This window comes from Lissotriton helveticus, chromosome 1_1 (genome assembly GCF_964261635.1).
Source record: "Lissotriton helveticus chromosome 1_1, aLisHel1.1, whole genome shotgun sequence".
In the NCBI taxonomy this organism is placed as follows: Eukaryota; Metazoa; Chordata; class Amphibia; order Caudata; family Salamandridae; genus Lissotriton; species Lissotriton helveticus.
In genome coordinates, this window is record NC_136057.1 from 414,148,478 (window position 1) to 414,174,166 (window position 25,689).

Here is a 25,689-nt window from a genome sequence, read left to right on the forward strand (position 1 = left end):
TAGATCATGTGTCAGATCAGCACTAAGTGCCACTGATTGAATCGCTGGGAACAGCCTGTCTTCAATCCTTTCTTTTCACTTCACAAAGGTCAGTCTCCTGCATTCAAGAGAAACAAGCTAGTAACATGAGAGTCGTTGTCAAAATGTGTTCAACACTGAATGGAAACAATTGCTTAAGAAAGCTGCTAAGCATTGGTTATTTGAGGTCAATTCAGAAATCCATCCAAAATCAGGGGTAAAACTATCTCCCTGTGACATATACTTTAAGAGGACTACCTTATTTCACATCCCCTCCTGAAGCCCGTGTAGAATAGGATTTCTTTCGTATATGTCTGTTAGGCATTCCAGTTACTGAATTTGAGGTCTCCTGGATTGAAATTCCTTGATACAACTACCCATATCATCTTTGTGCATTTAGTTTGGAAACAAAAAGCTAATTATTTTGTATTTAAGCAGCATTGTTAGGTTTGCGTACAAAATATTTCTGTCTCATTGTGGCTGTTGAGCCAGAAAAATGCTCTGCATGGTAATGGACATGCACCCCTGTACTGACGTTTGGATCCCTAATGCTGATTTTTGTTGTCATAGGTAAGCACAGATCATGCATAAGCGCTATGACATAGGCCTGTCTCACGGATTGCAGTCTGGTTGGTCCAGGAGGAGAGCCCAAAGTGCTACCCTCATGGTGGTGAAAGGCTCCTGCCTTCACCAGGAGCTAAGCAGCACGAGTGCAGCGGTGGCATCATACCATGTATGATCAGTAAGAGTCAACAGGTCCTTTTTAACCTGTGCCACTGAAGTGAGGCCTACAGGCTCCCTCACTTTTACAAACGTTCATGTGCTTAGTGCTTAACTCACCCTTGGCTACATCAGAGTGGTGTGAAGTTTACGCAGAGCAGATGTGGTGTATCTGCGCTGGATGTATGTGTACCTGAGAAGGGTGCCATACAGGGACAATGCAGTACTGAGTAGTGTGTGCATGGTGTATGCATGTGCTGTAGGTTTATGTGCCTGAGAGTGGTGCGGTACCTGAAGGATGTAGTGCTGTGCAGTGCATGAATGATAAGTGTATGTGCTGGATGTATAGGTACCTATGAGTGGTACAATAAATTAAATGTACGGTGCGTGCAGCATAAGTGCATGTGCTAGATATATGTGCACCTTTGAGTGGTACAATAAATTAAATGTACAGGGTGTGCAGGATAAGTGCATGTGCTGGGCGCATGTGTACCTGTGAGTGGTACAGTACATAAAAGTGCTGGGCAGTATGCGCATGTTAAATGCAAGTGCTGGATGTTTATGTTCCTTTTAATGGTACAGTGCATAGATGGTACAGTACTGTGTAAGATGTGTATACTGTATACATGTCCTGGGTGTATGTGTGCCTGTGGATGGTACAATACATGAAGGGCCCTAGGTTCCATTTTGGGAGACGCAGGCCTGCATGGTGAAACATGGAGTGGAGGTAGAGAGATCCCCCAAGACAGATTTGTTGATTGCTGCATTCTTTAAAGATGGGTAGGACATACACTGGAGATGGAAGGACCCAACCTCTCCTGTATACTTCAAAGGGTGCACTTTGATTCAGTGAGAAGTCACAAGGAAAAGGCCTTAGGACATATCAGGAAGGAGATGGGACTGATAAGAGAATCATAAAGATTAGGGCTTGGAGCCCTAGGCAGGCCTTTTGATGCACATATCACTGTGGCTGACATCCAGTTATGAATTTTAGTTAATGCCATGGCCTGTGTTGTGAGACTATCAGCTTCAGAGACATCCCTACTGTGACAGACTGCTTCTGAAGAGGAAAGTGGCACAGAGGAGCATGTACTTCAAAAGAAGCAGAATTCCAACATAACACTTTAAAGACTCAGACTCTAAATCACATTTGGTGGCTGGAAATAGGCTATTAGAAGGAAAGGTTTTGACATCATCAAGCAGCCAGATGGGCTGTGGGCAGCTCTGCACGATTTCTGCCTGTGACGAGGACTGGGGGCCAAGGCGTGCTAGTCTCCCTGCTGGGTGAGGGATCCACATCCAGTGAATCCAAGACCACTTGCCCTGAAGCCTAAAGCAACAACGCCTGGTAAAGACTGCTGTGCAGGAACGGCCAAAGCCTTGTGCGGAAGCTGTGCAGCTACCCCGTATCCCAGGAGGGTCCACTATGGTGAAATGCTGCCAAGTAGTTAGGGTCGAAGCCTTGTGCGGCAGTGGTATGACAACCCTGTATGTCAGGAGGAACTGCTGTGGATAACTTTGTTGTGTTGACTGGCCCAGAGGCTGTGGACACCGAGTGCTGGTGACCTGTAGGTTACCGAAATCAACAAGGACTGCAATAGGTTCGACCCCATTGGATGAGTGAGGACGCCGTGAGAGCACCGTCTTCCAAGTAGTTCAAAGACAGAGTCACCTTAGCCATCCCTCCCATCAGGAGCGCTGCCAACAATAACCCTGCAGGAAGAGCTGCAGGAATGCAGCTGTGAGAGAGAGACAACTTGCTCCCGCAGAGTCAAGCCACTGAGGCGGCGTGTGGCTGACTCTCCTGATTTGGACCACGCTATGCAGACAGTCAAGTGCAGGAGGGGTACTTGGCCCAGTTACTCAGAATCAATAGTAGCTCAGTCCACAGGACATCAAGAGTAAAAGGCCTCAACCTCCCATGGTTAGGCCCAGTAGCCCCTGCGTGCCCCGTGGCCTCCTGAACGGGGTTCTGACAATGGCATTATGCTCTATGGGCAAAATTTACTGTATTATTAGCCATGTGATGAGTTTTTGGAGAGACACTATAAAAAAACTTGTCAGTGTGTGCCAATCACAGGTAGAACATTAACAATACTGATAACACTGCAGAGGAACACTGCAAAGGAAATTAAAATTGTGGCACCTGCACTTAGGATTGTAATGTTGTATCCAATAATCATGCGAGACTAAGCTTGCCAATGTATAGTCAGCAATCTGGAAATTTGAGTTTCACAGAGTTATTAAGCAGTATCTATTCAGTTAGCTATTAACCTAGGTGTCCTCTAACTGTTTTTCAAAAGTTTATCCATTGAGAGACAACTGCATACAATGCTCCATAAGTCATCCATTAGAGGATGTCATCTAAAGAGTAGTAGTTATTAGTTGCAGTTTCTCTGAGCTAGGGTTTGTGCCAATAAATGTACTGTCCAATAGGGTAACCAAGTAAATGCTTTGTCTCTCCTGTTTTAAAGAACGTTTTATATTAAAGCATTGTAGCCCACTGCCGAGGTCTATACAGGTTCTTAAAGGTCCTGAATCAGACTTATAGGACTAAAGCACAGGTGAGGGCCTATAATGATGGAGAGGGCCTTTAACAATCTGTATAGCCCGAAGCAAAAGAGCTGTAAGCTTATGTTTGGAGGCCAGCACTTATTTTTACTCAACAAATTTTGATTCAGACCAAGTGTGAGGAAAAACACAAAAGGCGGAAAGAAGAGAAAGAGGGAATGATAGTGACATGAGAAAATGAAAAGGAGTGAGATACGGAGGCAGGGAGTGTCTGGTGGTTTATTAAAGAGGCATGAAGTGAAACCAAGACTGCACAGGATTTGTATTCAGTACCCTGGCCTTCGATGGTGCCTGCCTCAGGCTACCGAGGCCCTGGCACATATTCTGTTACAAATTAAGCACTGGGTTGCACTGGGTAAAATGTTGTAAACTAATCAGGGAGTCACAGAAAGAAAACAGTGGAATGTTGGAGCAGAAGGCCTGTATCATTATTAGCCCTCAGCCACTACAAGGTCCTAACATTCCAGTGTTCTAATAACGGTAATAATAACACCCAGATATGTTCCCAGATATGTTCACAATGTTTTTAAAATAAACATTCGAACAACCAGATTAGCAACCACTAGCCCAGATTGCACCAGGATATCATAACATCATCAGTGATAAACATACTAAATCATGAATACTATAACATTATGTTTGTTCTTTCATATACAAATACATGTGTACTGCTCATCTTGTAATTATACTTCTAAAAAGAGTTTTAATCTTATGATTGGTTCAACTGTCTGCTCAAATCTTCATCTTTTATTTTAACATACATGGCCACAAATGTGGTCAGTGATTAAGAAACGTTATTGACAGTTTCTTACCTGAAGAGAGACTCCCTTGTTAACCAGATTTCATTCTGTTTTATAGTTTTCCATGAAAACAGAAGGAGAAGAAGTAAGGTGAACACGGTCAGTGTAGTAGTTCCCCATTTGCCAAGAGATGTGCAGAGCTTGTTCAGACCATGCACAAACAAAATGCAGTACCCTATGCTGGAATAAAGACAAAAACAGATAAGAGCTACTTGTGGTTCGTGTGGGAAGAAGCATGAAGTGACAAGAAGGTTCCTCCCAAAACTCTTACCCCTCCTCCCCCTCCCCCCCCCCCCCCGTGCCCTTGCCTTTATGCTGTTCCAGGTGGCAGCACCGATCGCATCGGTAATGCCCAGTACTTTAACCAGTAAAGTTGTAGCAAAGAAACCTGAATCCTAAAATGAAGTAAATATGATGAAGTCTTTCATGTAAGTGGTTTACCTCACCCCGCCCTTTCCACAGTTTTGAATGTTTCTATGTGATCATTTCTGATTTGGTACAGTTGTTCTGCTTATCCCAATCTTGATATCAATCAATCAATCAAAGACTTTATTCGATTTTCAGATATAAAACCATAAAAGTTGTGAATAAATAAAACAGTAATTAATAAAATCTCATAAAACCATTATACAGATCAATACATAGACACCAAAACCAAAACCGATTCATAGATAAAATACGATATAAAATACCATTAATCCCCTAATAATGATTCAATGAACCAATGATGAAAATAAGTGACACCCGGGATCCTAGGTACATATTTCGCAGAGGGGAAAAATAAAATTGTTTAATGAACTACAGAATAGTTAACATCTATTCTAAATAGTCCCTACATTTTAATGCAGATTTGAGGAAGCTAAGCACAAATAAAAAAGTCCTCATGCAACTACTGAAGGTAGATGAGAGCTGGACCAGCGTGCCTAAAATTCGCCCTTCTTAAAATCGGGATAATAACATTTTTCCGTGGGGTGGGGGTGCTAAAATCGTTCCTCTGCCACTCCCCCTAGGCAAGGCCAACATAAAGTGATAGAAACCCAGGTGGAACCTAGTCGTTCCTATGTGATGATTGGGCCCAAAAGATAAGGTTCAGGGATTTACATAGTTTTCAGCATTAAGAGTCGTCGAACACTGGGTTTTCTCAGTTCCAGCTCTTCCCTCTCTATTCTCATTAGGCTACATAAGGACTCCCTTATCCAACCCAGGTCATCATTGGTGGCCACTTCGGGATTAGAATATAAATCAGCTCTGCCCAACCTGGAAAAGCTAGTTTTTATATAGCTAAGCCATGGGATACGATGCAAGTGCTCAAGAAACATGCACTCTTTCAGAATCGACGGTCTTGATATCTTATTGGACGTCTGGCTCAATGTTTCCAGAAAGTAGCAGTGTCCTAATGCTTTGTGCTACCGCAACCCTCCAGGATTTACTTTTTTATTTAATAAATCTCTGCTATATAGAGTTTAACTTTCTATAACCTAGATGCTAGTGAGGTATTTGTATTGAGAAGCGCTCATCTCTTCCTGGTAAAAAGAAAATAAGGTGAGAACTTCCGGAACTCACTCCCTACTCATCTGCAGCACCCACAAATCCATTTCCTGACGGCTCTTAGGAAGGCATTAAAAACATTTGTTGGACTACATATAAAAGCCTGGTTGGTGTTAGGGAAGTCATTTCCTGATTGATACAGCTGTTTTGAAGCAACAGCCTGTATCATAATTGAAAATTAATACAAAACTGGAGATCCTCATGACACTCAACTCACCAACAACCCAGGATTATTTCCCCAAAGTTAAATAAGTGGAGGTTTTGTCAACATCACCTTCGCCGTGGATGTGCAATCTGTCAGATGATAGGTTCACATTCTGTTCCCATCTGCCCCTCCTCATGTGAAAGTGCTGGTAGTATGTTAGCTGATTTTATTCAATAAGAAATAGGAAAGGGCTGGTGATGCTCAGCCTTAATTATTCAATGCAGTAGCCAACTAAATTATTTTACTGGGAGTTATAAATTTATAACTGAAAGGCGTGGATTGTTTCTACTGTTACTTTGACATCAGTGGACAGACCATCATGCAACAGAATACATTGGTCATAATTGTTCCCTTGCATCCATCACATACTTACTTGTGCAATATAGAATCCTGTGAGGAGACTCCCAAGATGACTTACCACTTACCGTCCATGCATCTTATCCAGTCTTATGAAGACATTTTTATATTTCGCTCTACTGAACAGGTACAAATATGCGTACACCATGATACTACAATCACGTAGCCGGCAAAGAGTTGTTGCCTCAACACCAAATCCCTGTCCTCACTCAAGGGAACATCTCTGAATCATTCTTAGCTTAAAAATGCCACACTCAAAGGAGTATACATTTGAAATGAAGCAATTATCTGACAATATGATCCAACACAACAATTTACGACCGGGTGAGCAGAAAGCACAAAATAAACAGCAATATCCTTTGGCATATGCTACAACCCTCTACCATGCACTGCACTAAAAGATCACTAAAGGATCACTGGTAAGATTGGACTTATCAGATCAGATCAGATACATCTTCATTCGGATAGTCAAATATTCATAAAAGTAAAACAAATTAAAACATATAGACAAGTATAATAAAAGATATAACCCCTACATCTGACAACATGATAAAAGTTGAGTTAAAAACAATCTATAATCACTATAATTTCAGTGGGTCCATTTTAATCAGAAAGTCGTTCTAGGGAATAAGCCTAAATGTACACAGGTCTCCTGATCCGGTATTTGCATTAAACAACTAAAAGCCGCCTTAAAGTTCCTAATAATGTGCTTTTTAATAAGCGGAAGTAAAAAGTGCTCAGTTCTAAATATAATTTACAAAAAAAGTTCAAAGTGCTGCATAGTCTGACCAGAGCTCCAGTCACAAGGGCAAGGGCACATATCAAGATACGGTTGTTTGCCCAAGGACATATCTTTGCCTTCCCCTCTACCAATACAAACTATTCCAAACCAATGCAACAGACTCATCTTCTTTAACCAAGCAATGTGACACAAATCCACCCTGTGGTCACGAAATTTCTCAAAACCTTCATATCAAAACCAGATATCTCTTTACTTTTACTTTATTGTTAGACAAGTGTTGCATAGTATATACAAGCCACCCCAGTTCAAACAAGGTCATATGCAAATCAGTCTCGGCCCTGTGCCTCATGGGAACAGTCCAGCCCGAACTGCCAAGCCATGTCTTCCCTGGACCGGAATCAAGCATCCTAGGACCGGTTTCTGGCTATCAGCCGTCTTCAGCCAGGATAGCTTGACTCCAGTGGCTTAGTGAGCACGGGACCTACGTCTGGGCATACCCTTCCCACATAGGGTGAACAGCAAAACACACAAGATGATGGACGGAATGTTGCACAATGGCAAAACATTCACCCCCAGTCCCAGATCTGGGTTTAATCCATCGTTATTTTGCTCACCAAGCCACCCCAGTTCATACAGACCCTCCTGCCACTGCTCTGCATACAGATCCCCTGCCGGTCCCCTTCATACAGACCCTCCTGCCACTGCCCTTCATACAGACACTCCCGCCAGTTCCCTTCATACAGACCCTCCCACCAGTCCTCTTCATACAGACCCTCCCGCCGGTCCACTTCATACAGACGCTCCCGTCGGTCCCCTTCATACAGACCCTCCTGCAGGTCCCCTTCATACATACCCTCCTGCCAGTCCTCTTCATACAGACCCTCCTGCCAGTCCTCTTCATACAGACCCTCCCGCCTGTCCCTTTCATACAGACCCTCCTGCCACTGCTCTTCATACAGACCCTCCCGCCTGTCCCCTTCATACAGACCCTCCTGCCAGTCCCCTTCATGCAGACCCTCCTGCCAGTCACCTTCATACAGACCCCCCTGCCAGTCCCCATCATACAGACCCTCCTGCCAGTTCTTTTCATACAGACCTTCCTGCCAGTCCCCTTCATACAGACCCTCCCGCCAGTCCTCTTCATACAGACCCTCCTGCCAGTTCTTTTCATACAGAACCTGCTGCCACTGCTCTTCATGCAGAGCCTCCCACCAGTCCCTTTCATACAGACCCTCCAGCCAGTCCTCTTCATACAGACCCTCCGCTGGAACCCTTCATACAGACCCTCCTGCCAGTTCCCTTCAAACAGACCCTCCTGCCAGTCCCCATCATACAGACCCCCTGCCAGTCCCCTTCATACAGACCCTCCAGCCACCTCCTTTATTAAGACCCTCCTGCCAGTCCCCTACATACAGACCCTCCTGCCACTGCTCTTTATACAGACCCCCTGCCGGTCCCCTTCATACAGACCCTCCTGCCAGTTCTTTTCATACAGACCTTCCTGCCATTCCCCTTCATACAGACCCTCCCGCTGGAACCCTTCATACAGACCCTCCTGCCAAATCCCTTCAAACAGACCCTCCTGCCAGTCCCCATCATACAGACCCCCTGCCAGTCCCCTTCATACAGACCCTCCCGCCAGCTCCCTTATTCAGACCCTCCTGCCAGTCCCCTACATACAGACCTTCCTGCCACTGCTCTTTATACAGACCCCCTGCCGGTCCCCTTCATACAGACCCTCCTGCCACTGCTCTTCATACAGACCCTCCTGCCGGTCCCCTTCAAACAGACCCTCCAGCCAGTCCCCGCCATACAGACCCTCCTGCCGGTCCCCTTCAAACAGACCCTCCAGCCAGTCCCCTTCAAACAGACCCTCCAGCCAGTCCCCTTCATACAGACCCTCCTGCCAGTCCCCTTCATACAGACCCTCCTGCCAGTCCCCTTCATACAGACCCTCCTGCCAGTCCCCTTCATACAGACCCTCCCGCCAGTCCTCTTCATACAGACCCTCCCGCTGGAACCCTTCATACAGACCCTCCTGCCAGTCCCCTTCATACAGACCCTCCTGCCACTGCTCTTCAGACAGACCCCCCTTCCGGTCCCCTTCATACAGACCCTCCTACCACTGCCCTTCATACAGACCCTCCTGCCGGTCCCCTGCATACAGACCTTCCAGCCAGTCCCCGTCATACAGACCCTCCTGCCAGTCCCGTCATACAGACACTCCTGCCAGGCCCCGTGATACAGACCCTCCTGCCGGTCCCCTTCATACAGACCCTCCCACCAGTCCTCTTCATACAGACCCTCCCGCCGGTCCCCTTCATACAGACCCTCCCACCAGTCCTCTTTATACAGACCCTCCCGCCGGTCCCCTTCATACAGACCCTCCTGCCACTGCTCTTCATACAGACCCTCCTGCCACTGCTCTTCATACAGACCCCCCTGCCGGTCCCCTTCATACAGACCCTCCTGCCACCGCTCTTCATACAGACCCTCCCACCAGTCCTCTTCATACAGACCCTCCTGCCGGTCCCCTGCATACAGACCTTCCAGCCAGTCCCCGTCATACAGACCCTCCCACCAGTCCTCTTTATACAGACCCTCCCGCCGGTCCCCTTCATACAGACCCTCCTGCCACTGCTCTTCATACAGACCCTCCTGCCACTGCTCTTCATACAGACCCTCCCACCAGTCCTCTTCATACAGACCCTCCTGCCACTACTCTTCATACAGACCCTCCTGCCACTACTCTTCATACAGACCCTCCTGCCGGTCCTCTTCATACAAACCCTCCTGCCGGTCCCCTTCATACAGTCCCTCCTGCCACCGCTCTTCATACAGACCCTCCCACCAGTCCTCTTCATACAGACCCTCCTGCCACTGCTCTTCATACAGACCCTCCTGCTGGTCCCCTTCATACAGACCCTCCTGCCACTGCTCTTCATACAGACCCTCCCACCGGTCCTCTACATACAGACCCTCCTGCCGGTCCCCTTCATACAGACCCTCCGGCCACTGCTCTTCATACAGACCCTCCTGCCAGCCCCATTCATACAGACCCTCCCACCAGTCCCATTCATACAGACCCTCCCGCCGGTCCTCTTCATACAGACCCTCCTGCCACTGCTCTTCATACAGGCCCTCCAGCTAGTCCCCCTTCATACAGACTCTCCAGCAGTCCCTTTCATACAGACCCTCCAGCCAGTCCCTTTCATACAGACCCTCCACCCAGTCCCTTTCATACAGACCCTCCACCCAGTCCCTTTCATACAGGGCTGCAGAGTGTTATTATCCACATAGGAGAAGATTTGGATGGTTACCTTGGTGTTCAGGGACAGTATGAAGGTCGGTGATGGTACAGTAACTAGATTAAAAGTTTCACTGCCAGCATTTGTTCACTAACATAAAAGAGATGATGGCATGTATGCTATTACCAGGTACCCTGCAATGCAGTGAGGCATTGTGACAGGTAATAATACCGTGGAGAAAGTTGGAATGCTTACATGGACGGGTTTTTCGCTCCGCGATCAGAAGGCATTGGCATTGAATAATAAAAAGTCTTTAACTTTTTTTCCTGACCCATTCTTTTCTGCAGAACTGGCAAAGAAAACATGCACGAGCTTTGCTTCATCTTGTCCCCTCTACTTCTACCTTCAACTGCCTGCTTTGAAACACCTGTCTTTCATTTTAAGACAGTTTTCCTCACTGCTTTGGATCCAGACTCAAAATGTATGTCATCTTCATCATCTGGCTGTCAGTCTCCATCCCTTTTCTGCTTTGTTCCCGCACTCATTTCATTGGTCAACACATAGGGCCCGATTCACAAAGGTAAACTGAGACGAAAGTCTAACTTTACGACTTTTACTATTCACAAAGGGCATTTTCCACTTGGAAATGCCCTTTGTGAATACCAAAAGTTGAACTTTAAGACTTTTGGTATTCACAAAGGGCATTTACGAACAGTGTTCGTAAATGCCCTTTGTGAATACTAAAAGTCGTACAGTTCGACTTTCCTCTCATTTTACCTTTGTGACTCGGGCCCATAATCTTCAGTGAGAAGGGAACCATGCAGAACCAGTCGCTGGGACTGCATGCCACTCTGCACACTGACTGACCGAGAACTGTTGAAGACACAGCTCTGTATTTTGGTATATGATGGTTCTGCTTCGTGACTTGTAGACTTTGTAAAATCCTTCATCTCCCTTAGAGTTCTGCACTGAAGTTTCACTCTCTTTAACCAGTAGCTAATTCTGATTTGCATTTTCTGTGAATACCGCCTCTGATTTGGGGTTGTGTTTTAGATTGTAGCTTTTTCTCATTCATTACTGTCCTGCTCATCAGATACATCAGTGATTTCTCAGACAGTCCAAGGATTCCTACGTTTCCAACTCCTTCCTAAGCGTGCTAAGGTAATACGACATTGAACTACTAGCATCAGACTATGACTATTAACTAGCTAGCCACACAGACAACCGAACCAGATGCCAGAACACCTACAAAAATTCCAAAGCCTCCAACTATCGAAAATAATCTTGAAACACAGCTTTCATGTTCTTTCTATCTAAATATTCTGCTCGCTTCTAGCTGAGTCCTGGTGCGCTGCTTGCACCAAGCTGCAGCCGGAACTTGGAGTTATCAAGATGTCCTATTGTAACTAACATTGTACATTGTTATATGTAAAGCGCACCACTACCCTCGTGGCTGGTTACATGCTCTATAAATGCCATAAATACATAAATAAACTAAATACACGGGGATGATGAATGATCTGCACGAAATAATGCAAATTCTAAAGCTTAATAATGTTCTACACCTGCCAACCCCCTTACAGACATTCCCCTAGAATCTGGAACGAGTCACTGCAGATTAGGATCTGCCAATCACTTCTCTACCTCATAAAGGAGTGTTCAAGATGCACCTGTGGGGCCTGGATTGTCCTGTGATGAAATGCTGCATCACAGGTCAGTCCTATCTAACCAGGATGGTTGGTTGGTGGTCAGTGACAGGTGGCAGCTTTCCCTGTGTGGATGCCTTCACTTGTCCCTGCTATGCCTCATTACATGTAGAGGTTATCTAGTCTACATGTGTGCTACATCTTACTGCACTTCAGATTTGGCGATGAGTATGAGGCTGTTGAGAGGCACAGCAGGCAGGCAACTCTGGAGACTGTTGTTGAATTTGTGGAGTCTCAGGCAAAGACCCTGCAATTACGACTTCCGACACCTATGAGGGCAGTGCCTCTACCTTCATGCTTATATGACTACAAATACTGTACTTTCCATTGTACTTTTGTTTTAAAAAGGATCCGGATTTAGGGTTTGTCTTAAAGAGCCCTTTTTCTCTTTCATTGGCCTTTGCCAGTTGGTGAGCCCACCCGTGTCCAGAGGTGGGCTCATGCTGGCCTACGGGAGCAGTATGTTGGTGCACGTGCTCTCTCTCACTCCTTTGCCTCACCCTCTGCGTACATCAGCTTACCACTTCAAGACTGGCACACCCCTCTGCCGCTGAGGCTTACAGCATTCTATTGCTGAAACTGGAGCCTCACTTTGTTATGTGTATTTGTATAGTGCACAACTCTATAGAATACATCCAGGCTATCTTTCCTTCATCTCTTCTCGAAGGTTTCAGATCTGAAATGCGCTGGCCTATTTATACCAGTCAATCCTGCAAAATGAGGAATGCTTGCAAATCGTCTAACCATAGCAATCCTTCACTGTAGCATTCCAGTCCATCGACTTTGCTTACTGTGTCACTCTAGACCATGGGTACTCACAAACTTTCTGTTGGGGTTCAAAATTACAGTGTGGTTTGTGGACAAGGGCCGCACCGGGAGGGGTGGGGTCAGTGGGAGGTGGGGTCAGTGGGGGGGGGGGCTAGAGTAAAAAAAATCAAACCAGTTTCCATACATTAGACAATGCGACAATGCTGTATTTCAAAAGCAGATGTAACTACAAAGAGCACATTTTGATAATACATTTTTATTAGCAGACAATAGCAATGTTAGGAGGCATTGCACAGCTTCATACACACTTTGACCCCAATAACATCACAGTCTCGCTCTCTCTCTCTGTCAGTGAGTCTCTCTATGCCAGTCAGTCTCTCTCTCAGTCGGTCGGTCAGTCAGTCAGTCTCTATCAGTCAGTCTCTCTCTCTCTCTCCCTCTCTCAGTCATTCTCTTTCAGTCAGTCAGTCTCTCTCTCTTAGTCAGTCAGCCAGTCTCTCTCAGTCAGTCAGTCTCACTCTCAGTCAGTCTCTCTCTCTCTGACAGTCTCTCCCTCTCAGTCAGTCTCTCTCTCTCTGCCAGTCTCTCTCTCAGTCAGTCAGTCTCTCTCCCTCTCTCTCTCTCTCTGTTATTCTCTCTCTCTCTCAGTCAGTCAGTCTTTCTCTCTGTCAGTCTCTCTCTCTGTCAGTGTCTCTTTCTCTATCTCTCAGTCAGTCAGTCTCTCTCTCCCTCAGTCAGTCCGTCAGTCAGTCTCTCTCTCTCTCTAAATGTCAGTCTCTCTCTTAGTCAGCCAGTCTCTCTCTGTCAGTCAGTCGCTATCTCTCTCTCTTTCTCTCAGTCAGTTAGTATCTCAGTCTCTCAGTCAGTCAGTCTCTCTCTCTCCTCTCTCTCTCTCCGCGCTCTCCCCACTGTCTCTCTCTCTCCACTCTCTCTCTCCACTTTTTCTCTCTCCACTTTCTCTCTCTCTCCACTCTCTCTCTCTCTCTCTCTCTCTCTACACTCTCTTTCTCTCTCCTCACTCTCTCCCTCTCTCCACTCTCTCTCTCATTGGGGGGCATAGGTACATTACCTGCAAGGTCTGCGGGCCGCCTAGGGAAGCCTGCCGGGCGATGGGGGCCCGCGGCTGTACTATTACTATCACGGCTCTAGACATATGCCTGTGTTTTTCAAATCAAATAAATAGGACCGTGGGGCTGAGGGTGCAATGGAGGAGTGGATCAAGGGAGGAGATTGGGGTGATAAAGAAAAACTAAAGGGTGGGGAGGAGGGGAAGAGCAACAAACAAGTAAGAGAAACCAACAGAGAGGGTAGGGGAGAAGCAAACAAGGAAGATAGCAACACAAGAACAAGAGGGGAAGCAAATGAGGCAGAGTGCACTACAGAGTATGGGGAAGAAGCACAGGAGTGAGAGAGATGGAAAACACATGTACTCTCATGGAGTGCTTAACCAAAACTGAAAAAGAAGTTCCCTAAATGGGAGCAGTGAAAGGACACAAGTCAGCTAATCAAGAGGATGGTAAGGAGTTCATGCTCCAGCGGAGGGAAGAACACAACATGAATAAGATGGACAAGGAAAGCCAATAAATAAGAATCAATGCATTTGATAGTGGCAATAAAGTCGACAAATGGTAAGCAATGGGCAGACGTTAAGCCCACTGTAAATTCTGGGTAAGCCCAAAATAGTTATTTTTAAGAGAGACCCAAAAACAATAACAAAGGGAGAAGGTAGGTATGAAAAAAGCTGAATGAGTGTGGTAAACAGACTAAAAGTGTAGTGTGGTGGAAGAAAGATGCATGAGGTGTAATTAAGACTAAGCAATCTTGACATTCAACAACCCCGACATTCCGTAGCACCAATACGAGGCTTCTAAGGAAAACTTTGGGTCCCCTGACTAATGTTTTTTTACACTTAAGTACTACCCACTTTGTACACAATATTCAAGCTCTCCTTTCATTCTCTACCATGACCGACCATTTCTTCCAATCTTTATTTGCTCTAAGGAGGTTGGAATACATATGAACGGGTGTAAGATTATAGGAAACGTCTAAAATATCATGTTCGTATGTGTCTAACAATAAGACGAACTGCAGAGTTTGTGACAAACTACAAGTTGTGTGTTTTGTCTCTGTGTTTCTGATATGAGTACTGGCATGGCTATTGATATAACCAATTGATAATCGGGGTGCTATGAATAGTGCAGCAGGTGCAGTGGCACTGGAGCAATCAATCAATCAATCAATCAATCAGGAGTTTTTATAGCATGACTGCTGACCGGTGAGGGTCTCAAGGCGCTGATGGGGGGCGTGCTGCTGATCCATCAAGGCATGGAGGTTCAGTTGTAGAGCCAGGTCTTGGGGTCCTTCCGGAACTGGGTCAGCGACTGGAATTGCCTGAGGTGGAGGGGCAGGGTGTTCCAGGTATAGGCGGCGAGGTAGGAGAAGGATCTTCCTCCAGTTCTGGTCTTATGAATCCCTGGGACAGTGGCCAGGGCAAGTTGGGCAGAGCGAAATTGTCTGGCGGGTACGTGGAATGCGAGACTGTGGTTCAGATATGCTGTGCCTGCATCGTGGAGAGATTTGTACGCATGTGTGAGAAGCTTAAAGGTGATTCTCTTGTTGACTGGCAGCCAGTGGAGTTATTGGAGGTGTTGTATTATGTGGCTGTGGTGAGGGATGTCGAGGACCAGTCTGGTTGCAGCGGTTCGGTCGTTCTGTAGTTTCCTGAGCTGTTTCTGGTTTACGCCGGCATAGAGTGCATTGCCGTAGTCAAGTCTGCTGGTTATGAGAATGTGGGTGAATATTTCTGGATTCTGTGGTGATCCATCTGAATGTCTTTCGAAGCAGGCAGAGCATGTGAAAGCAGCTTGAGGTTACGGCATTGATTTGGCGGTTCATTATGAACAAGGAGTCCAGTATGATGCTGAGGTTGCATGCGTGGTCCCTAGGGGTGGGAGGGGTCCCCAGTGCGGCGGGCCACCAGGACTCATCCCAGGTTGAGGGGCAGGTCCCAGGATGAGTACTTCGGTCTTGTCTGAGTTGAGCTTTAGGCAGCTATATTTCATCATTTCGCTGTGAAAATTGATTCTGGAGGCTGTGGGTTCGTTGGTGAAGAAGAGGATAAGCTGGGTGTCGTCATTGTAGGAGATGATTTTGAGTCTGCAGCTGATCTCTGTAGGTTCTGAGAGGAAAGGAGTGAATCCAGTCCAGTCCAATGCCTGTCACGGATGCCGGTGTCATGGAGTCTCCTGATTAGGGTGCAGTTGGAGATGGTGTGGAAGGCGGCCAAGTGTCCAGTAGGATGAAGGTTGCAGGTTTTTTTTTTTTTTAAAGAAGTTTTCTATAGCGCTGGCCAGACCCAGGGGTAGCGGAGCGCTTTACAATAGGTACATAGCAGGAAATCAACAGATACAAAATAGAAAAGTGACACGTCAAAATAAGAACGTAAAAATAAAGAGCAACACAATGTAGTGCAGGATAGTTATTTGCCTTCAGGGTGCTTTGGAGTCTTAGAACTGGAGCATAGCTCGATGACCACTAGCTGCCCCGAGCTATCCATTCCCTAGGGAGCGGTTGAGGAACAAGGTTTTGAGTTGGCTTTTGAATGCTACAAAGGAGGGAAAGGTTCTGATGTGAGGGGGAATGGAGTTCCAAATTTTAGGCGCTCTTCCGGTGAAAGATCGGTCCGCAGTTTTTCTTCTTCTAGTTTTTGGTGGTATGAGTAGGAGGGAGTTTGAACTTCTCAGGTTCCTGGTCTGGCCGGCTTTAGTGAGTTTTTTAGCAAAGTACTCAGGTTTGCCGGTGTGAAGGGCTTTATGGGTGAGGCAGGCTGTTCTGAAGCTAATCCGCATTTCGACTGGAAGCCACTTTAGTTCCTTGAGAGCAGGGGAGATATGATCGAATTTCTTGATACCGGTGATCATTCTGGCGGCCGCAAGCAAAGTTGTTTTGATGGGAGCCAGGTGTGATTTTGGAATTCCTGAGAGGACTGCGTTCCCATAGTCCAGCCTTGACAGTACCAGAGATTGGGTGGCCTGTTTGAGATCATTGGACGGAATGTAGGGTTTTATTTTGTTCAGTAGTCTGAGGTTAAGGAAAGCACTTTTGGCCAAATTCTTAATGTGACTCTTCAAGTTCAGTTTTGAGTCTAGAGTGATGCCTAGAGATTTGACAGAGTCTGCTAGAGTGAGATTTCCGTTGAGCGCATCAATGGCCTTTAATCATTCGGCAATTTGGGGGTTATCTTCCTTATTCGAGATGAGGAGTGTCTCAGTCTTATCAGGATTTAGTTTCAGGTGTTTGCTTGTCAACCAGTGTTGGACATCTTTCAGTACATCATTAAGTCTTTGTATGTGGAGAAGTGTGGCTCAATGGTTAGAGCGGCAGACCCTGATGCAGAGGTCTAGCCCGGGACCAGGGTTCAATTCCCCGCCTCGGCAGGTCTTGGGCTCAAAAATCCACGGACCTGATAATTCTCGCCTTGGTGCCTATTCCAATCATGGAGTCCCATTCTGCAACTCTGGGCAATAGCTTGCTTAATCTCCACAACGGCCCCCACAACGCTAAGGATGCCTGGCCTCCACCTTGGGGGTGCCCAGGAGTGGACACCTCACAGGGAAAGCCAGGATGGGTTCCACAGCGGTATTCGTACAAGCGCCTTGAGACCCTTGCGGGTGAGTAGTGCGCTATACAAGTATCAATTTATAATTTTACAATTTATGTCTTTGAGAAATGTAGTTTCCAGATAGATCTGAGTATCATCAGCGTAGAGATGGAAGCGGATGTTGGCTTTTCTTAGAAGTTTGGAGAGAGGTTCCATGTAGATGTTAAAGAGTTGCGGTGATAGCACCGAGCCTTGAGGGACGCCCCTGTTGACTTGCTGGAGGTTGGAAGTGAAGTTTTTTCTTTTTCTTTTTTGTGTGAGATTATGTAGAAAGGAGGAGAACCATTTGAGGACTACCTCGCCAAGACCAGCTCTTTCTTGGAGAGCCTTTATGAGGAGTTTGTGATCTACAGTATCAAATGCTGCGGATAGGTCATGGAGAATGAGGAGGCAGCATTGGTCAGAGTCTAGTGATCCAAGGATATCATCGATGATGTTGAGAATCGCGGTTTCTGTGCTGCAGTCTTTTCTGAAACCGGAATGGTGGGGGTCAAGGAGGTTGTTGTTGTCTAGGTGCTGGGTTAGTTGATGAAGGACGCATCTTTCTAGAGTTTTTGAGCGAAGGGGGAGGTTCGACACAGGTCTAAAATTGTTCAGATTTGTCGCGTCTAGGCCGTGTTTTTTCAACAGGGGGGTGACTTGACCCATTTTAAGGCAGTCTGGAACCACTCAGTTTTTCAGGGAGCTATTTATGATCGAGCTCCAATGCGGAGCTAAGGCATGCTTCAATTTTTTGGTCAGTAGGGGAGGAATGGGGTCCAGGACATGGGCTGAGGGTTTGGAGGTGGAGATCAACGTGACTATCTCAGTTTCTAGGATGGGACGGAAACTGAGCCAGGAATTGGGAGAGGAACCGGGAGAGAGATCAGGCGACCCAGCCGCAATGCTTTTAGTGGGGTGCGTGTTGTTGACGTCCAGTGAGAGTTCGATTTTGGTGATCTTATCATTGAAGAAGTTGGCGAAGTTATCACATAGTTCTTTGGACGCCTGTACAGAGGAGGACACAGGCTTGGAGGTTTGTTGTCTGATGATGCTATAGAGCTCCTTCGGTCTGTTTTTGGCGCTGTTCAGCGCTGAGCGGAAAAAGCTGGATTTCTTGTTTTTGATGTGGTTGTTGTATTTCCTACGGGCTGATTTGAGTTGATTGCGGAGGATGGAGGTGGGATTATTTCTCCACTTTCTTTCTTTGGCTGTCAGATTTCTCCTTTCGGAGTTGAGGTCGGGATTGAACCATGGTCTGGATAGGATGGCTCTACTCTTTTTGCGCTTTAGGGGAGCTATTTTGTCAAGCATGGACACTAGCTTTGCGTTGTAACATTCAGTGAGTTCATTAGTTGAGAGGTGGTCATTGGTGTCGGTGAGAAGTGACCTGTTCTGTTCTTCAAGGACTCCCATTGGGGCCTGAGAGAAGTTTCTCAACCATTTGGGGGGATCTTGCAAAGGTGATTGAGAGAGAGTTAGTTGGTTGATATGAAATAAGATCATGAGGTTGTCTGACCAGTCGACTGGGAATATCTGATTGATAGTGATGGTGTTTCTTTGAGCGATGATGGCATCCAAGGTGGCTCCTTTGTAGTGCATCTCCTCTGTGCAGCACTGGGTTAGATTGTTATTACAGAGGAGGCTGGATAGCGATTGGATTAGCGGGTTGTTAGTCTCATTCTCATTTGTAGGTTCAGGTCGCCTAGAATTAGATTATTGGCATCACCGAGTGCACCATGAGCTATCAAGTTAGATAGTTGTTCTCAGAATACGGAGGTTTTACCTGGAGGATGATAGAGAAGGTGACAGAGTAAAGATCCATTATCTTTGGTCTTAATGTTGGTTGAGAGACATTCAAATGTGTTGTCGTCGTATGAATTTATTTCCGTGATGACCATGTTGTCTTTATGGATGATAGCTATCCCTCCCCCTCGCTGGTCTTTTCTGTCTTTGTTTATGAGGGAGAAACCTGGGGGTACAAGCATGTCTAAGCATGGTAGGGATATTTCATTGAGCCAGGTCTCAGTGAGGAACGCAATGTCAATGTCATGCGAGAGGATGGCCTCTGCTAGTTCAGTTGCATGCAGAGAAGCCGAACTGCAGTTGATGAACAGGCAGTTGGTGAAAAGCTCTTCATTGCTGGCGTTCTTTTCTTTGGGCGCCCTAGGTAAGGTGGTAAGGGCAGGCGGTCTCGGGGGTTTTGTGCAGGGAAGGACTTTACGGAGACCCGTGATCACTTGGATTTTGGATTTAGGGGAGTCAGGTGGGGCTGTGCCATAAGAGTAGGCTAGAACGGCAGCCTCATTGTCAGACATGGCTGCTTTTGTTCTAGTGGGTCTTGAGGTCAAGGGTTATGTATCGGTATTTGAGCGACTCTGAGCCCCAGTGGGAAGGACTGCAATTCTTGAGGCTTTATGCGGCCAGGGTTCCGTGACCAGTCTTGGGGGTCTCTGAGGCTGAGTTTAATGGGTTTCTGAGGGCCAGGGGGGGCTCTTGTAGCTATTGGTGCTGACAGTGGGGGGAACCCAAGGAGGAGATTGGTGGGGTCTGCGTGCTTTTTCTAGATTGGAGAGGATTTCGGTCAGGCATCGGGAGATCGAGTCTATCTGGTATTCTAGTGATGCGAGTCGCTGCTCCATTGAGTCGTGGGGGGGCTGGCGGCATCTTGGTTGGGTTCGCCTTGTGTGGTGTAGGACAGGTTGATGGACTGTTGTCTCTTACTCATTGTATAAGACAAGTTGCCCCTTTTTGAAATCCTGGGAGGGGGGTGGATTAGGTCGAGCAATGAATCTGTGCGGGAACTAGTGAGGTTGGGGGTCACTGTCGGTGGGGCTCGTTCGTGAGGTTGCGGTGGGTGGGTCCAATAGGGGAGTGAGGTTGTGTTTTCCTTAGGGATCTGTGGGGTATGCTGGTAGGGGTGCTGTGTTGAGCAGAGACTCGGGGGGTGGGCGGTGGGGGAGTGTGGTAGTGTGGATTGTGTTTCCAGTTGGGGCCGGTTAGGTGTAGGCGGGAGTTGGGATGAGGCTTGTCGAGGCAGGTGGGGAAGAGCGGATCAGAGTGAGGGGAAGAGGGAGTCGAAAGCTTTGAGGTTCTCATTGTTTGCCTGAAAGTGCCATTATTGTAGATGGCCACGGATGTGATCCCTCTTCTAGACGAGCGATTAGGGAGTAGGGGTGTTAATTTGCAGCTGTGTGGTGTGGATGTGGTTTTGGCGATGTACAATTGCACTCTGAGCGTGGAGATCCAGTCTTCTGGTCTCTCCGTGTGGAAAATTAGGTCCATCTTAATCAGAACTTTGGAAGAGGTGTGGTAGATGTCTGTACAAAGGGTTTCTCTGTGTTGTCGGATTAGTTTCTGTTCGAAGTTTCATTTCATTTTAGCAGAGAGGTGGGGGGAATTATTAGTGTATGAGTTCAGGCTGTGGAGTTTCAGATGTGTAGGTAGGGATTGGGTGGGTGGGTTGGCGTGTCAAGAGAGATAGTGAGGGGACTGTACGCAGGGGGGGATCAAGTCTCTTAAGTCCCAGCAGAGCCCTGTAGGAAGATAGTTCCCCCGCACTAGCTGTTGGCAGGTCTATTCCAGGTTAGCTTCGACCAAAAAAAACACGTCTTTACTTTTGCTACAGGCAGAGACATAGTAAACAATTGGCTAGTCCTACTTCTCTGTGCACAGTCAGCAGGCCACCCTTGAATGGATATAATTACTGGTGGCTGGTCCTACTCCTCTGTTCACAGTCTACAATCCCACTGGGGGCTAGTCCTACTCCTCTGTTCACAGTCCAATGACTGGTGGCTAGTCCTACTCCTCTGTTCACAGTCCAATGACTAGTGGCTAGTCCTACTCCTCTGTTCACAGTCCAATGACTGGTGGCTAGTCCAACTCCTCTGTTCACAGTCCACAATCCCACTGGTGGCTATTCCTACTCCTCTGTTCACAGTCCACAATCTCCCCTTAAATGGATCAGTGTTTCATAGTGGAAAATAGTACATAGTGGCTAGTCAACATGTTTGTGCAAGTTATTCATAAAAATAAATAGTAGCTGATCTTATTCCACTGTTTGCAGTGAGTGATGGCCGGACGCTTGGTGCAGAGTTGGTGGGTTAGGGGCAAATGGCCGCCATCTTGGGGACAGGCCGATTGTGTTTATGAGGCTGTGTGTTCTGTGCCTCCAGAACTCGATATGTGTGTCATTGGGCCGTTGTGTTATAGATCGCGACAGCGGTCCCGCAATAAGCAGCTGGAGAAGCAGGTTGGGGGAGCTAAAGGGACTCGTACCTCAGTGGGCATCAGTTTCATTTTACACTGATGCCATCTTAGGGTCAGGCAAAAGGAACCGAGTCCCGGGCCTCCTGATTGTAGAACCTAGATAGGGTTCCTTTTTTCTTGCGCCTTACCAGTCCCGACGAGTGCACCCTTCAGCTCATGGATTCTTTATTTATTCATTACTATCCGATTCCTCTGGGACTTTCTCCATCCGTCTCGAGGCGCCAGAGGGAGCAGCCTATTCATCCAGTGTCTGCTTTAAACATTAGACCGTCCGTTGGATTGCCACCCGGTGTTTGTAGTTCCGACTTCTTTCTGGTCCAAGCGAAAAGCGAGGTTGATGGGGCTCAGCAGCTATGGGGTCCTTCGTGGCTGCCCGATCTTCTCCAATGTAGGGGCTGCCTGGTTTCATTTCTAGATGGAGGCTCTACAGTGCAGTCGCGGGACGCCTACTACGCCTGCTTGGGGGTACCGCAATGGTATTGACAAAGGTCAATACACACGCGTCGTGCCAAATAGGCGGCCGGGGAGATAAACTGTTCTGGAGACCGGGGAGGCACAGTGGTGTTACAACCAACTCTTGTAGTTAGTGCGTGGAGCTCGACCAACCTATCCTCTGAAAGTCCAGAGCGGTATGGAGAGCTATGTGTATGCTACTAGGTAAAGGGATTTCTTGGTCCTGGACGTAACGGATGTTGTCAGTGGCAGCGAGGTGTATGGTTTCAGTGCTGTGGTTGCTTCGGAAGCCTGATTAGGAGGTATCCAGGATGTGGTTCTCTTCAATGAACTCCGAGATTTGGGCATTGACCTTTTCAATGAGTGGGAAGGGGAGGAGGGAGATAGGTCTGAAGTTCTTGAGGTCTGTCGGGTTGGCGGATTGCTTCATCAGCAGTGCATTGATGTCGGCATGTTTCCAGTCATCTGGGAAGGTGGTGGTTTCGATAGAGCAATTGATGGTGCGGCGAAACTCGGGGGCGATGGAGGCGACTGCTGTATAGAAGATGTGATATGGACAAGGATTCGATGGGCCTCCGGAGTAGATGCTCTTCATGGTCTTGAGTGTGTCGATCTGTTGGGGTGCGGTGTAGTTGTGTGCGGTGGTGGCGGGCGTTGTTGCAGGGTCTTGTGTGTCAAAGATATTGTAGTCTGTCTGACCTTGTGGTGGAAGAAGGTGCTGAGTTTGTAGAAGATGTCTTGGGAGGGTGGGATGTCTGTGGTCTCACTGTTGGGCCTGGCGAACTCCTTAATGATGGTGCAAGAGTTCTTTGCTGTTCTGCGTTGATTCTTTCTTTGTTGGCCATTTTCTTTGTCGTTTTGAGGAAAAGGTGGTGTGCGTTGACAGCAGTTTTGAAGGTTACGTGGGTTTCCGGGGTTTTCTTGTTCTTCCATCTCTTCTCAAATCATCTGCAGGTGCTGCTGGATGTGTGGACGGGCGGGAGGTGACCAGATGGCTTTCTTGGAGTGTTGCTTGCCTGGTGTCTTCCTGAGGGGTGCCAGAGTGTCAGCGCATTTGGCGATCCATTGGTGAAGGTTGTGTGCTGCGGTGTTGGCGTCTGTTAGTGTTGGCAGTGTGGTCGTGCTGAGGAATTCAACGGGTGGCCTTGTTCCAGCTACAACAGGGGGCGGAGAGGTAGGTGGTGAACGGTGGAAGTGGGGAAGGAGAAGTGCACGGAGTGGTAGTCGCTCCAGAGGAGTTTGGTGGTGTGGTTGTAGATGATGTTCCCACTGGCGGAAAAGACGGGGTTGAACATGTGTCCGGCTGTGTGGGTCGGTGATGTGACAAGCTGCTTGAGTTTGATGTTGGCAAGGTTCTCCAGTAGGGAAGTGGTGTTCTGGTCACTGGGGTTGTCCAAGTGGAAGTTGAGGTCTCTGAGTAGGATGTTGATAGAGTGCAATGGTGCTCTAAAATTGTAGGGGTGCATTTCTAATCATGGATAGTCTGCGCCCGCATATATTTTTGTTTTGTATTAACATGTGATTATTAGAACGTGGTGTAATAATGAGGTGATGTTAAATGATAGAAATGTATTTGTGTCATGCAAAGAGAAACGAAATGACAAACATGACTGAAATTGTAATCTTTAGTATGCTGCAATTGCTTAACGTAAAATGTCTGTGTAATGGAATGCATTTTAGTGTAAATGTGCGCCAAGATGAAGATTGCACGAAGAAATAATGTGAAGTGCTTAGCGTTATTAACTCGAGTGTATCATTTGACGTGTAAAGGCCTAAATGAAATGTTCACATTGGAATATGAAAGGCCTATTTGTTTATTCTTACGTTGGCCAAACTGTGTAGGCTCGAAAATGTATTTTCCCTGGTGTGCTCTCGGATTTAGAAGTAGTCCGCGAATTTCATATGTATGCACGGATGTTCTGTTCTCAGGTTTCAGTTGTAGGTGGAAGAAGCTGCCTTTGTTAGTTAGAACTAACTCCTTTTGTTTAAGGAGTTAGGCATGGAGGAGATATGCAACAATGTAAGCAACGAAACGATAATTGAGAGCTGATGTTCTTTCTCATTGAGGAGGCCTGGGAATCAAGGTCAACGGAATCCACATGGAGAAGACGGTGGAAAATTACCTAAGAGAGGTGTCCGTTAGTGAGGTGATTTGTGGGTGTGTTCTATCATTTTGCATTTTGTATTAGGGAAAGCGCCCCAAGGGAGGAGAAGTAGAGGGAGAAAGGGAGAGGTTCTGAGAGGTAGAGAGAGAGACAGGATGAGTTAGGAGTCAGGGGATTCATTTGGGAAGAGTATCTTAGAACAAGCTCTGTAGCTTTAGTCATCTGGATTCCATTGTGAATGTGCTTCTTAGGAAGTCTTCACAAGCTGACCCCTTTTTACTGATTTTGCATGGGAGATGCTAAGTAGGGATGTCACCTTAGAGATAGGAGATAGTGCAGGGATAGTCTAATGTTTTTTTTCCCCTTTTTAGAGATAGATGAAGTCTGACTTAAATGTTGGCGCAGTCTTTGCTTGTGTTTTATTTTTGGAATTGTTTATTCTCTTCATGATTCACCGGAGTAGATTAATCAGTAGATTCGGTTTTTTATTAGTTCCTATGTATTTCTACAGCCTCTTCTTGAGGTGCTTGTATATTCAATTGTTTTTTGCATTGTAATAAACCCTCTAAACTGAGGTTGGCGTCTGTAGTCATTAAGTCCTGATTGGTTTGGAAAGTTAAATTGAAATGCATTGTTTCTCCCCTTTACACTTCTCAACAGGTAAAAAGAGACATCGACCTGGGGTTCCATGTTACATTTCTGTAGTGGAACCCAGCCTTATCAATGTAATCGGTATGTGGGAGAGCCTGGGCTGCAGTGAGGTCTACAATGGCGTCGGTGAAGGGCGGAATAGGACCAGGTGGCCTGTAGACTAGGGTTCTGCAGAAGGTGGTGTTGGGGGGTGGTCTGGATCTGGAAGTTGAGGTGTTCCATGGCTGTCGTTGAGTCATTCGAGTAAGTCGTCAGTTGGAGGGTGTTCTTGTGGACAATGGCAATGCTCCTCCGGGTCGGTTGGCGCAGTCCTTGCGGGTGATTTTGTAGCCGTCGAGAATGACGGTGACGATGTCCGGTCCAGAACAGGGTTTGGACCAGGTTTCCGTGATGAAGGCAATGTCGGGAGAGGCAGCGCCGAAGAGGTCCCAGATTTCTTTGTTGTGTTAGCGGAGGGAGGGCGTGTTGAGGAGGATGCAGTTGAGCCGTTTGGGTGTGCTGTTGGTCGGCTTGGTGGCAAGAGGAACTGGCGTGTTGGTGCGGGTGAAGGTGTGGCTGCAGTTCTGACAGGAGAAAGGTCCTTGGGTCTCCTTCGGCAACGCAAGATGGCAGGGTATCCTGAATTGAGGGCGAGGTGGATGCTGGCATTGTATCGGTGGAAGGTCCGAGAACCAGGGACCCTGGTGGTGGGTGCGGTCCAGGTGTGGACAAGTGCAGACGGGCTTGCCTCTGCACACCAGAGGCGAGCCCGCTGCGTGCGGCCGCACAGTGCCTGCCATTAAGTAGTGCTGCGGGGGGCTTGACAGCTGGGAGGCGGGAAACAGTGGGAGAGGGAACTAGTTAGAGTGTGACGGAGAAAGCAAAAATATAGGAAAAGGACAGAAAAGCA

General features: G+C 47.1%; 1 protein-coding gene across 1 annotated transcript in view; it reads right to left on the reverse strand.

Moving 5' to 3' along the window:
• Positions 1–25,689, reverse strand: part of TMTC1 (transmembrane O-mannosyltransferase targeting cadherins 1) — a 1,403,473-nt gene that overhangs the window by 469,007 nt on the left and 908,777 nt on the right. The window contains exon 10 of the mRNA XM_078673764.1: positions 4,122–4,289. Coding sequence (XP_078529890.1) covers positions 4,122–4,289 — 168 coding nt within the window. The remainder of the gene's footprint in view (positions 1–4,121; positions 4,290–25,689) is intronic.